General features: G+C 44.4%; 1 protein-coding gene and 1 long non-coding RNA gene across 5 annotated transcripts in view; one reads left to right on the top strand and one right to left on the bottom strand.

Annotated features, from left to right (window-relative positions):
- The window catches only part of CCDC60 (coiled-coil domain containing 60), a 202,602-nt gene that overhangs the window by 147,836 nt on the left and 40,781 nt on the right, over window positions 1–13,985 (top strand). For 3 of the 4 annotated variants that reach the window (XM_054443570.1, XM_054443572.1, XM_054443573.1), the window contains exon 5: window positions 2,933–3,040. The exons of the other annotated variant lie outside the window; for it this stretch is intronic. In XM_054443570.1, coding sequence (XP_054299545.1) covers window positions 2,933–3,040 — 108 coding nt within the window. The remainder of the gene's footprint in view (window positions 1–2,932; window positions 3,041–13,985) is intronic. 4 annotated transcript variants of the gene reach the window in all.
- The window catches only part of LOC134737627 (uncharacterized), a 278,740-nt gene that overhangs the window by 97,338 nt on the left and 167,417 nt on the right, over window positions 1–13,985 (bottom strand). The window lies entirely within an intron of this gene.

Below are 13,985 nucleotides of genomic sequence, written 5' to 3' on the forward strand. Positions count from 1 at the left end.
AGATTTTAAGCAAGAGAGGGAGAGGGTCAGGTTTGCATCTGTTGTTGTCATCTGCAGAAATGAATCTGATGCTCACATGCCCCACATCGCCTCCACCACCTTGTGACCAAGCAGACCCCATCTCACCAATTCACTTCCTTTGCTCATTTCCCTCCCCACCCCACATATCCCAAAGCCCAGGCCTGCAGGGGCTCCAAGGTGCAAAACAGAAGAACCCATAGGCCTCTCCCCCAGCCTCTCGCAACCTCCTAGGGTTATGGGGAGGGTATAGTGAGGTGCTCATGGCCCAGTGCCAGGCATGTGGCACAGCTAGCTGCTGCTATTGCTAAATGCTGGACATGGCCTATGTGCCCAGACCTACCAAAATGCTGCCACCTGTAGGGCCCAAGAAGGTGTTATGAGAGAAGAAAGAGACAATAACTGAAAAGGGGTCAGGTGCAATAGCTCATACCTATAATCCCAGAGCTTTGGGAGGCCAAGGCAGGAGGACCGCTGGAGGCCAGGAGTTTGACACTAGCCTAGGCAACATAGGAAGACCCCATCTCTACAAAAAAATAAATAAAAATTAGCTGGGCATGGTGATGCATGTCTGTAGTCCCAGCTACTCTGGAAACTGAGGCAGGAGGATCACTTGAGCCCAGGAGTTGGAGGCTGCAGCCTGGTGACAGAATGAGAGCCTGTCTCTTAAACAAAAGTTTTATTTAATAAAAAAGTTGAAAAAGCTGTGGGCTTACAAGTCCTTTAAATTAGAAGTAAAGGAATAGTAGGCGCTTAGTAAATAATCTGTAGAAGGAAAAGACTCCAGGGAAGAAAGGAAAGAGAGTTTCTCACAGTAGTTTTCCAAAGACCTGGTGGATACAGCCACCCTAGTACACGGAGGTGAGGGGATGGGGTAGGGCAGGGCTGTTCCCCTTCAAGCTAAGCAAATGCATGCCTCTCAAGGGATTAGCCGGGATAACCCTGGGCCAGCTCCACACTTGATCCCAGGGATTGGGTATCACCTTCTGAAGTGGTGCCTTCCTGGAAACAGAGAGTAGAGATACCTTCCTGCCCCTGAAAACAACACGCCTAGGAACCCTGGGGAGTGTTGATGAGGGTAGGATGCAGTTTCAGAGAAGAGCAATTACACAGGTTCTTAATGGAGGCATCTGGCCCATTAGTGTAAGAGGAGAAATCTTGCGGGGAGGGGGGTGGCTGGCCAGGACTCCACCTTGTTTCCAGGAAAAAGGCAGGCAGCAGGTTAACCCTCTCCTGACCTCGCTCTTGGGGTGACCACTGCATCAGCTTCATCAGCACCTCCTCAGAGCCCAGGCCCGTGAGAGCACAGACATGGAGTTAAATTGACACTGGTCCAAATTCTCACTAATCCTAGCAGTGTGACCTCAAGTCACTCATTGCCCCTCTCTGAGCCTCCCATCCCCCATTGTAAAGAGGAGGGAGGAGCGGTATATTACCTAAAGGGTTGTTGTGAGTTTTTTTTTTTTTTTTTCCGAGATGAAGTCTTGCTCTGTCACCCAGGCTGGAGTGCAGTGGCATGATCTCGGCTCACTGCCACCTCCGCCTCCCAGGCTCAAGCAATTCTCCTGCCTTAGCCTCCCGAGTAGCTGGGATTACAGGGGCCTGCCACCACACACAACTAATTTTATTTTTAATAGAGACAGGGGTTTCACCATGTTGGCCAGGCTGGTCTTGAACTCCTGACCTAGTAATCCGCCCACCTCAGCTCCCCAAAGTACTGGGATCACAAGAGTGAGCCACCATGCCCAGCCTCGTTGTGAGCTTTAAATGAGGTACTGAGAACCATCTCAGTCACCAACAAGCTCTGTGACCTTAAGCAAAGTGATTGCACCTCTCTGAGCCTCGGTTTCCCCTTCTCTAAAATGTGCATAATAATTCATACTTCAGCAGATTGTTGGAAGAATTAAATAATGTGTATAAAGAGTGCCCCCTTCAAAACCTGCCTCCTTGTAGGTGTTTAATACAAAGTGTCCAAAAAATCAGAAAATGTAGGTGAGACATATGTGGTTGTTGTTGTTTAAGACAGTCTCACTCTGTCACCCAGACTGGCATGCAGTGGCATGACCTTGGCTCACTACAGCCTTGACCTCCCTGGCTCAAGCAATCCTCTTACCCCAGCCTCCCGAGTAGCAGGGATCACAGGTGCATGCCACCACACCCAGCTCATTTTTGTATTTTTTGTAGGCTGGTCTTGAACTCCTGAGCTCAAGCAACCCACCCGCCTCAGGCTCTCAAAGTGTTGGGATTACATGCATGCGCCATCATTCCCAGCCTGAGACATATTTTTAAACAGTGTTTTAGTGAACATTTCCAAGTAATAGGCTCTTTGTGTTTTTCTTCAAAACCCAGCTACATTTTCAGGCAAAGGACTCATAAATGTAAAGCAATGCATCCAATTTTTAATCTCGGGGTGGGGAAGAACAATTAATACACTAGTTTCCCTGTGTTTCCAGACTTTTTACACACTCTTAGTTTATTTATTGTACTTTTATCAGATTAACAATTGGACATACATAGGATGCTGATTTCCTTGAAGCCTCTCATTTGCCTGAGTCAAGACTTCCAGCTGGGGGACCCCTCCTTGTTTCTCTCCCTGCTATATACACAAATTCTCAGTAACTGGCATTGGATAATCTCATTTCAAATGGGCTCTACCACCTACTGGCCTGGTGACCTGGCACAATTTCCTTAAGTCCTGTGAGCCTCTGATTCCTCATCTGTAAAATGGGCTAAAGGATATCTCATGCGCCCATTGCTAAGGCCAAATGAGATGATATACGCAAAATACGCATGCCTGGAGCATGGTGCCCGTTCCCTCACTGGGAGCAAGTACCACTAACATTTCTGTGACTATTTTTGTGAAGAAAGTTGTTCTAACAGGATCCCACTGTGTTCCCTCTCTCTGTCTTTGCAGCGAGCCCCTCTTCCGCCAGCTCTGTGCTCTCCACTGGCTTCTGGAGGCCCTGACTATCGACCATACCCACCACACCATGAAGCCTGTGATCACCTGCTGGAACCCAAAGTACGCCTCAGCCCTTCAACTTGTCTTAGTTGAAGCCCAGCAGTAGGCTGGGCAGTGGGGAAGAGATTCCTGTATGTTCTTCTACTCCCTTTGCTGTTTTTGGTGGGTGGGCTGTTTTAGGAGCTCTTCTATGTGCTCTGTGGGATCTGAACAGTGGAGAACTAGAGACAGCTGATGCAGATTCGTGGGAGCCGGTTGTGTGCATCTCCTTCCCACATCTCTTCCCAACTCCACATTCACTGACATCACGTGGGTAGCTTGAAATCAGCCAGCCACATGGGAGTATTTACACCACAGAAATCGGCAAGCTGTGGAAGCACATCACTGGATCCACAGCTCGACTGCTCTCCAACTCTCTTCTTGGACTGTGTCTCCCTAACACTATTCTTTATTCTTCTTCCTTTTCCTCCTCCTTTTCCTCCCTTTTAATCTTTCTTTTCTTTTTGTTTGTGTTTTTATCCTTTCTTTCAAGGTTGTGTTTTGTTTTGTTTTGATCTTTTTGTTGCTTAATATACATTGGTGGCTACTTCTCCACTTGGACCCAAGGGAATATTTGGTATTCGGTTCCCTGGAGCAGCTGGGTTTGTACAGGGAGAAGCTCCAGAACATGTTGTCTAGGTCAAGAGAAGCGTTAGGTGTCCCCACCAGAGGAGAGAGCTCACGCAAAACCTTGGAGGCCACTGTTGCAGGAACAGCATTGTACACACAGGGCAGAACAAAAAACAGACAGGCATGTAAAGGCGTTTGTTCTTTAAGAAGAGTCAGGTTGTTTGCAAGAAGAGGACAAACAAAAGTAAAGAACCCTGACTTGCAGAATCAGATTTTCACTATGAAAATCACAGGCTGAGTTAAATAAAACAGTTCCCCACCCCCGGTGCTAACCCATGCCGTCTCATAGTCCTGCCTCCCAGGCAGATCCACTCTTCCTCTTCCCAAAACCTGAGTCTTTGTTTTTAGACAGAGTCTTGCTCTGTCGCCAGGCCAGAGTGCAGTGACACAATCTCGGCTCACTGCAACCTCCGTCTCCCGGGTTCAAGCGATTCTCCTTTCTCAGCCTCCCGAGTAGCTGGGACTACAGGCACACACCACCATGCCCAGCTAATTTTTGTATTTTTAGTAGAGATGGAGTTTCACCATGTTGTCCAGGATGGTCTCAATCTCTTGACCTCGTGATCCGCCTGCCTCGGCCTCCCAAAATATTGGGATTACAGGCATGAGCCACCGCGCCTGGCCAAACGTTAAGTCTTAATTAACTCCTTCCTCTTGAAGACATTTATTACCCATCCCCTAGATCTCCTCCACCCCCAAGTCATCTCTTACACCAGGACCCAGAGAAGCTAACCTTAAATTATTTTTAAGCAGCAGACACTCATTTTTTTAAAAAATAGAAGCCCCTATAATGTAAAACAGACTTTTTTTTTTTTTTTTTTTTGAGACGGAGTCTCGCTCTGTCGCCCAGGCTGGAGTGCAGTGGCACGATCTCGGCTCACTGCAAGCTCCACCTCCCGGGTTCACGTCATTCTCCTGCCTCAGCCTCCAGAGTAGCTGGGACTACAGGTGCCCACCACCATACCCGGCTAATTTTTTGTATTTTTAGTAGAGATGGGGTTTCATCGTGTTAGCCAGGATGGTCTCGATCTCCTGACCTCGTGATCCGCCCACCTGGGCCTCCCAAAGTGCTGGGATTACAGGCATAAGCCATCGCGCCGGGCCAAAACAGACTTTTCTAAATGGAACTTCTTCATGAAGCAAGAGGTTTGGGAGCCTGGGAGACCTGGGACCCCTCCAACTTACTTCTATCCCCACCATGGCAGCCTACTTATTTCCAAAATGTCTTTTTGGCTTCCAGAATTTCTTTGAAAACCATAGTCTTAAAACATTTTTCATGCCTTCTTTTTTTTATTTTAAAGAGATGAGGGTCTTGCTCTGTTGCCCAGGCTACAGTACAGTGGCACAATCATGGCTCACCACAGCCTTGAACTCCTGGGCTCAAGCAATTCTCCTGCCTCAGCCTCCCAGATAGCTAGTACTACAGGTGAATGCCACCACACCTGCCATCATACCTGGCTAATTGTTTTTTAAGTTTTTTAGAGATAGTGTCTTGCTATGTTGCCCAGGCTAGTGTCTAGCTCATGGCCTCAAGCAATCCTCCTGCCTCAGCATCCCAAGTAGCTGGGATTACAGGCTACTTATTTTTCTCTAAAATAAAACTGCTCAAGTAATAAGCGAATACAATTTATGCTTATGGAAATCTTTCAAAAAATGTATAAGTATATAAAGTATGAAAGCCTTTATTCCCTCCCTGAAATCCCCTTCTTAAAGAAAACTCCTTTTAAAAGTCTATGATATGTCCTTCCAAATCTTTCTAATGCCTTCCTTTTATAAACATATACAGTTACATTTTTTAACAGAAATAGGATCATATCTGCATATTGTTCTCTACATGATTTTTCCCCTTTTACAATAACTCATGGGCATCTTTCCATGATGGTATACACAGGTTTACACATTCTTTCAACGGCAGCAGAATACTCTATTGTATGGATGGAGTATACACCATTTCTTTATTAACAGACACTGAGGTCATTTCCAAATTTTTGACATTTCAAGTAGTACTGCGTGGAATATCCTTACACATATCTTTTTGTTTGTTTGTTTATGTTTTTGTTTTTGTTTTTGAGATGAAGTCTTGCTCTGTTGCCCAGGCTGGAGTACAGTGGCGCGATCTCAGCTCACTGCAACCTCCACCTCCTGGGTTCACGCCATTCTCCTGCCTCAGCCTCCTGAGTAGCTGGGACTACAGGTGCCTGCCACCATGCCCGGCTAATTTTTTGTATTTTTAGTGGAGACAGGGTTTCACCATGTTAGCCAGGATGTTCTCCATCTCCTGACCTCGTGATCCGCCCACCTCGGCCTCCCAAAGTGCTAGGATTACAGGCATGAGCCACTGTGCCCAATCCCTTACACATATCTTTTATGCCCAGTTGCAAGTGTTTCTGTAAGCTGCATTCCGGGAATGAGAATCACTAGGTAAAAGCAATATCTTTTTTTTTGCCTTACTTGATTGCTTACATTCTAAGAAAAAGGCCTCTGAGCCAGAGGGCTCCTGACAGCATTTCATCTCCCTAAGCAAACCACCAACATTTTGCCTCCTACATGTGGGCACCCATTCTCCAAAACTGAGAAAAGAACATCATGTAGAATTTGGATTGAGAAGAGAAAAAGGGCCATGTTTCTTTCCTTTGGTTGGTTTTAGAAATGTGCTCAGAACGTGACCAAAAATTGTTAACTGCAGTAAAAAGACACAGTGGTCACATTGAGAGTAGCAGATGTTCTACCATGACTTGTAGTGGCAGAATTCTATCAGTGCTCTGAGGATGCCCAGCTCTATAAAATCAGAATCTGAACCAGACCTAGCCACCTGAGGTAAAAAATGCACTCCAGGAAGATTAACATAGGAAGTCACAGTACTTGTTGGGGTTTGTTTTTTCTAGTTGACCATTTCTTCCTGGTGGGCATTTTAGGTTAGGGTCAATGACAATGCTGGTAAATGTTTTAACGACCAGTTCTCTAGGAGGTGAAGAACCACGATTTGTGACAATGCCAATTTCCATGGTGTAAATACTCCCAGTGTGGCTGATTTCAATCTTACCAACATGATGTCACTGAACTTGGAGTTGGGAAGAGATGTACAGAATCCGTTCTTGTGAGCCAGTATGAGCCAGCTCCAGCACACCACTGTTTGGGATTCATTTTTAAAAATTATGAATCTGGGGGGCAGTTTAAGTTCCCTATAAAGTATAAGAAAACACCTTTTTAGTTATAAGAAAGCAGAAAGAGCTCTTCTCTTCAACACTTAATCCCTATTTATGACGTTTCACCCTTATGCAGCAGTGTGAATTTCCCCAAATCTTCAAGTGCATTTTTTTAAACCCAGAGGGATTAGAGTGATTAAGAGCAAAGGGTTTAGCATCAGATGAACCCAGATGAGTCAAAGCTCTGCCACTTAATAGCTGTGTGACCTTGGGCAAGTCACTTGACATCTCTGGCCCTCTGTTTCTTCATCTGTTAAATGTGTTCCTGCCTCAGAAGTTATTGTAAGAATTAAGCAAAATCAAGTCCATAGAGCATTTAGCCTAATATCTGGGAATGCAATGAATGTTCATTACATAAGAGCTATAAAAGGTAAAAATCCCTATTTTAAAGAGAAGTTAGGTGTATGATTATCAGTACCATTGAGACTGAAGGCTAGGAAAGAAAGGAACTTCTGAGCAGAATTTTACCAACAGGTGAGATCTATGTTCACTGGGTGAACAGACAAGTATGCAAACAGGGAAAAAAGGCTACACAATGTCTCCCAAAACCTAGCTGCAAAGATGAACAACCCAGGTAATGAGCCCAAGAAGGTAATACCAAATCTCCAGTTCTCCTGACTGTGCTTTTCTGAGTCTCCATCATCAAGCAACCAGTATCTCCTATTACTAAAGCATTTTGACACTGAAACCCTGAGCCCTGACATCCACCATGCATTTTCCAAAAGGAGATATCCATCCTTGGGGACCTGTAGATCCCAGAGGCTCCATTTCGATTAGGCATAATGACAGCTGTAGACCCAATTCCTCCCCCTTATGGATTTTATAGCAAGAAAATCGGGGTGGTTCGATACCTCAATGAGGGCTTTCTACAGGCAGCAAAATTTCACTAACTGGCAGTTACTGTGCTGCAAGCAGAAGAACAATCTTTGTTAGTTGCAGGATGATCTCATATTTGGATGGATTGGTGGATGGTTGGGTGAATGGACAGATGACAGATTTTAGGGTGTCATTATGAGTTGCATCTGAGTCTCTGCTTTATTGAGAAAAACAAAAACTCCTCAACTTCCCAATTTCATCATGTGGCAATTTAAACACATTATCATTATCATTTCTCAGCATGCTTGTTAATTCCACTGCTAACAAGAGAGTTTATTTCAATTGACAAGATGATCGGGTCCACAATAGAAATTGAAACCAACCCTTCAATAATGAATGTGCCAATTACGTTTCTCCAAGAGATATAAGCCTCTTTTTAGGCAAAGTAGGATCTGATTTTTTTCATGAATGCCCATAAGTATTTATTCAAACCCTTAGGGCCAACTGCATTTCAGAATTCTGATGGTTTTTTTGTTTTGTTTTGTTTTGCATTTTAAAAGGAAATATGATACATGTGCCATATAGAACATCACACTCCCAGAGAGACCTGTCATCAAACACAATATTTCTGCAGAAAACAAATAAGTGAATATTTTTCTTAAGTGCATAACAAAGGTCAAAAAAAGGCCACTAACAGCCTCCCATCAGTTTTTGTCATGCTTTGCTACCAAATAAGCTATTTAAATTGTTTTGGTTTAAAGACTCTTTGGATTTTTTAATTGGTTAAGTGGTTGTGAACCTGTATTGATTTTATTCTTATTAGAGACCAAATTTCCAAGAACCAACCAGAAGACCTACCTAGAAGTGAGTAGACTTTTACAGTCACAGACATCAGGTGTGGGGAAATTTGACAAGCTCTAATGCTGCCTCCCCTACCCCTGTAGCCATCTTCCCTAGTTACAGTGGGAAAGAAACAGGCCAGACCCCTGGCCAAAGAAGGGAGTGAAGAGTTACCTACTAACCTTCCAGCAGGTACAGCACACACCTCAAAGGAGTTGTTCCAACAGGCTCGAGTCCGCAGAGTCCTGTGCTCTCCCCTGGTACCACAGGGGCAGTACAGTTGTCTACGTCTTATTGCTTCAGGCTGTCCAGAGAGACACCACTGGGCCCACTGTTTAGTGGGGAGACCAAGTGGGTGTAATCCCTACGTTTACAATCCTGATTCTTATAATCCTGACTCTTGTAATCCTTACTCTTAAGAGACGCCAGACATTCAAGGGCTGGGCTGTCCAGGCACAAAAAATCCATCCTTCCTTTAGAAACACACATATGAGTAAAAGGCAACCAACCACACTTTGAGGTTTCAAATATGACACAAACATCAGCCAGGCACAGTGGCTTACGCCTGTAATCCCAGCACTTTGGGAGGCCGAGGTGGGTGGATCACCTGAGGACAGGAGTTCAAGACCAGCCTGACCCACACGGAGAAACCCCATCTCTACTAAAAATACAAAATTAGCCAGGCTTGGTGGCGCATGCCTATAATCCCAGCTACTTGGGAAGGCTAAGGCAAGAGAATCACTTGAACCTGGGAGGTGGAGGTTGCAGTGAGCCAAGATCACGCCATTGCACTCCAGCCTGGGCAACAAGAGCAAAACTCCATCTCAAATATGACACAAACATCAAAATCCATCTACTGTTTAATGATGAAAATGGCTGGCACATGAGTGCTTTCTATGTCAAGCACTGCTCTGGGTGTGTTACCTCATTTAAGCCTCATTCCAACTTACCAATAAGGAAACTGAGGCATAGAAAATTAATTTGCTCAAAGTTGCATAGCTAGCAAAAGGTAAGGCAGGATTTGAACCCAGGTAACCTTGCTGCAAAGTATGGGTGCTTCACCCCCAAATGGTTGTTTCTCTGTAGGTAAATCCTAAAGTCTTTAATCAATTTAGAGAATAATCTGATACCCCGCCTCCAAGAAAAGAAGATCTTATTACAATGTGGTACTTTCTGGGAGGCCCCAGGATACAAAAGGAACTCAACTTACCGAGATGTTATCACATATAAACTGCAATTTTCTTTTATAAATAATTTCAAGTGCCATTTTGCACATACTGTTTTGAAACTAAATTTTTGCTGTTTGCCTTAGTATATAAGAAGCATCTCTCCAGATCTGAACCTCTGCTGTGGAGTTTATCAGCATACGAATGTACTGAAACATATTTAACCAATATTCCAAGACCTTTAAGCCTTTTCCAAGTTTTTGCTTCCAGGAAATACTGTCACAATCATTCTGAGCAACACTCATAATAGCATTTTTAAAATTTAAATTGTTTATATTTAAATTAGTTTCCACTTGTCTTGTGGTACTCCTCCCCCCACAACCAAGAAAATCTCATTTTCCTCAAACCTGCCTTTACCAGGCAGTAGTGGGAATACTGCCGTGAAGAAAACAGACAACACCCTGGCTCTCAGGAGCCTCCATTCTACAGGGGGTAAGGGAAGCAACAGATGATAAACATGCAATAATCAAGATACTTTGAGATAGCAAAGTGTCATGAAGAAATTGATGGGTGATGTGCTAGTGATGGGCAGAGGAGTTTTAAACGGGATCATCAAGGAAAGACTCAAACGGTGACATGTGAGTGAAGTCCCTCTTTGCACTGATTTAATCACATGGCTCCTCCACTGTGGTACTCCAGTGGACATCTCTATGGAGCGGGAGAATGTGGCAGGAGGATGTGGCAGGGAGAATGTGGCAGATCATCACTCAGGAGGTAGGATGGAACCACCTGGTCCAGGAAGTCCCCAGAGCTTTGACCTCTGCCCCCTCCCTGGTGCAGAATCAGCAGCTCTTCCCCTCCGTCATGGACACATGAGCACGTCCTAACCTAGCCTACAGCTTTCCACCCTGGGAAGCAGATGTTTTACCCCAGATGGGAGTTCAGAAAGAGAGCATGAAGTATTTGAGAAAATTGCTCTGAATTGCCACTGTGGATAGACATCTTCAAGTGACTGCCTGGAACAAAATGTGCTTGGCGGATATAGTTAAAAGAGATTTGACAGTGCTCAGCGCCCTATTCCCTTGATTTCGGGCAAATAGGATCCCTTAGGAAGCTTCAGCAGGGGGAAATTATGGTCTGAAAGTTATAGCTACATCTCCCCCAAGGATCTGCCCTAGTACCCTGTTGTCCACCATCAGCTCCTCCTCTAAGCCACAGTAAATCTCTGTTGAAAAGAGAAGGTTACTGTTGTTAATAGCTGAACTGTATTCAGCTCTCTGTACACAGCACCCATGAAGCCCTTAATAAGCCCCATTTCTTTTCATCTTCACAGCAATCCTTTGTCATAGCTGCTATTATTCCCCCATTTTACAGGTGAGAACAGTGAGGCTCAGAGAGACTAAATTACTTATACCAAGTCACACATGTAGGAAGCAGTGGGGAAGACAGAGGACTCGAACAGCTGGTCCAACCTATTGTTAAATTCACTCTTAACCAGTAAGATAACACTTTTCTGGCCTTGATACTCGGAGACTTGCCCGAGGTCACACAGACAGTAAATCACAAGGATATTAAATGGGTGAGCTAAGTAAGTTAGGCTGCCATAATGAACAACCCCCAAATCTCAGCAGTTTAAGGCAAAAGAAGCTTGTTCCTTGGCTCACCTTTCAAGTCCAACAGTGAGGCTCTACTCTCTGTAGTTACTCAGGGACTCATACTGATAGAAGCTTCCACCATCAACAAGGCAGAAAAAGGAATCTGATGACTTCAGGACTGGCTATTAAATCATCTACCCAAAGTCCCACATGTCACTTTCACTCATGTATTTTTGAACAAAGCAAGTCACAGTGCTACACTTGCCTTCAGAGAGCAGAGAAGGCCTAGAACTATTTGGTGGATGGCACTAATGCTTACCCCACCAGGCCAGGGGGAAGGACCACCAACCCGCTTTGCCCTTCTCCACAAGGTATGCAATGGATGATGCAGCTTAGGTGGTTTTATTTTTTTCTTCCTTCCCCTATTGATCTTCCTTTTTGGGTTATTCGCTACTGAAAATGAAACATCAGAAAGACCGATTCTGTCTAAGCAGGGCTTTTCTTTATCAATGGGTTTGCAAGAGCAAGGGCTCCGAGCTTTTTAAGGTCTGTGGGAATCTTGCTGCATTTTGAACTCATTTAGCCTGCTGCTTGAAGTCGCAATAGATTTCAGGTCATCTTGGAAGTCAGCATTAGTAGAAAACTTCCATCTTCCCAACTGGACCTGAATATTTTAGATTTTGAAAGCTTTGCTGGGACCAGATTTAATTTTAAAAGGGGAAAGGGGGTTGCTTTTGAACTTCAAGAAGAAGGCTGGAGGCTCAGCAGGGGCTGCGTTAGCAAAGGGAAATGCAAAAAGCCCTGTGGTCTTGAAAGAAACGCTCCAAAGTGAAAAAAAAACACTAAAGCTTCCAGTGGGTGAACCTTAAATCAAACTTCAAAAGCACTGCTAGTTTAAATATTGTTTATAGGACTGAAGAATTGCTCCTTCCTCTGGCTGGATTTTAAATATCCCCTAATTTGGTTACTCGGGGGAGAGGCAGGCAGAATCAACTTAAATGAGCTTCACTGTTAATTATTCGGAGGGCTTTTTATTGTGTAATCAAACATAAAGTCTTACAAAAAGCTTAGAGGCACATTCTCACCCCACCTCACCAGCCTGACTTCCACTTTGGGTCTGTGTGCATTTCTTGTGTGGTGGCTGTTCGCTGGTAGGTCTTCAGCAAAGTCCCACTGGTGAAGACAGGACACCCCCAACTCCTTATTTGGACTGGGAAAAGGCTTTGATTCTGCTACTCAGATCTCCATGCCATGAGAAGTCAGCCTTATGTTAGGTTTATCTTGATCATCTTTTGCCTTCTATATCTAAGCACCTCCCTTCTACCCACAATTACCAGCACTCAGCAGCCCCTAACAAGCCTAGACCCCTGTCATTGTTTCTCTAAACCAAAGCAGTTCTGTTCATCCTCTTTTTTTTTCTTTTTCTTTTTCTTTTTTTTTTTTTTTTTTGAGACGGAGTTTCACTCTTGTCCCCCAGGCTGGAGTGCAATGGTGCGATCTCGGCTCACTGCAACCTCCGCCTCCCAGGTTCAAGCGATTCTGCTGCCTCAGCCTCCGGAGCAGCTGGGATTACAGACGTGCGCCACCACACCTGGCTAATTTTTTTGTATTTTTAGTAGAGACAGGGTTTCACCACGTTGGCCAGGCTGGTCTCAAACTCCTCACCTCAGTTGATCCGCCTGCCTCGGCCTCCCAAAGTGCTGGGATTACAGGCATGAGCCCAGCTCGTCTTCCTCTGTTTCCTGCTCTCTGCTAGGTGAGAGCTAGACAAATAATTAAAAGGATCCTTGTGATATAAAATTCTTTCTGCAAAGAAAAAGGGGATAAAGAGAGAGATAGGTGGATGGATGGATGGATGAAAAGATACATATGGACAGAGAGATTGATAGACCAATCAGTCGATCAATGGATATGTAAAGGTAGTTTAGAGATCACACGTTGAGACTCCCTGCTTTCTTATCAGTAAAGACCCACTGCCCCATAGCCACAAGTCCAAAATCCAGAAGCTCTGAAAACTCAGTTTTTCATAACTCATTTGGCTGCAAAATCTGACATGAAACAATCAAAGTTGGCAGCAAAATTTGACTTGAAGCTACTTTTGGTCTTTATTTCCCCCACCTAGTGTAAATATCCATGTGTTTCATTGCAGAAATATTCATGTATTTGGTTACAGGATGCTGTCCCCTTAGCCCCCTCAGAGGGATTATGTTAACATGTAGTATATGCAGCATGTTTCCTTTCCAAAATGCCAAAATTATTAATTTAGCAACACATCTGGTCCCACAGATTTCATACAAGGGATTATGGGTGTGTCACCAACAGAACCTACTGGGCTTCAGTGTCCTATCCAGAAAATTCCCAACCCATGAGAGGATGATCCAGATTTTGTGGAGCCTGAAGCTTATTTAACTGGGGAGAGGGCACTTTAAGAAAAAAAAAAATACAAAATTAGGTACAGGATCCTGGAAGAGGGACCCACACAAGTGAGGAGCCCTGAAGCTTTAGCTTCATTCGTTTCACTGTAAGTAAGTGACTTAAACTCCCTTAGTCTGTTTTCTCATCTGAAAATGGGATGACAATGACTACATCACAAGGTTATAGTGATTGAGATGATACAGCGAGAAGGCACAGAAAGGTGCTGCACATAGCATCATAGAGAACTTTTGCCCAGTCAACCTCCAATCAGTGATTTTCATTGTGCAATCCACCCCCA

Source organism: Pongo pygmaeus, chromosome 10 (assembly GCF_028885625.2).
Source record: "Pongo pygmaeus isolate AG05252 chromosome 10, NHGRI_mPonPyg2-v2.0_pri, whole genome shotgun sequence".
Classification (NCBI taxonomy): Eukaryota; Metazoa; Chordata; class Mammalia; order Primates; family Hominidae; genus Pongo; species Pongo pygmaeus.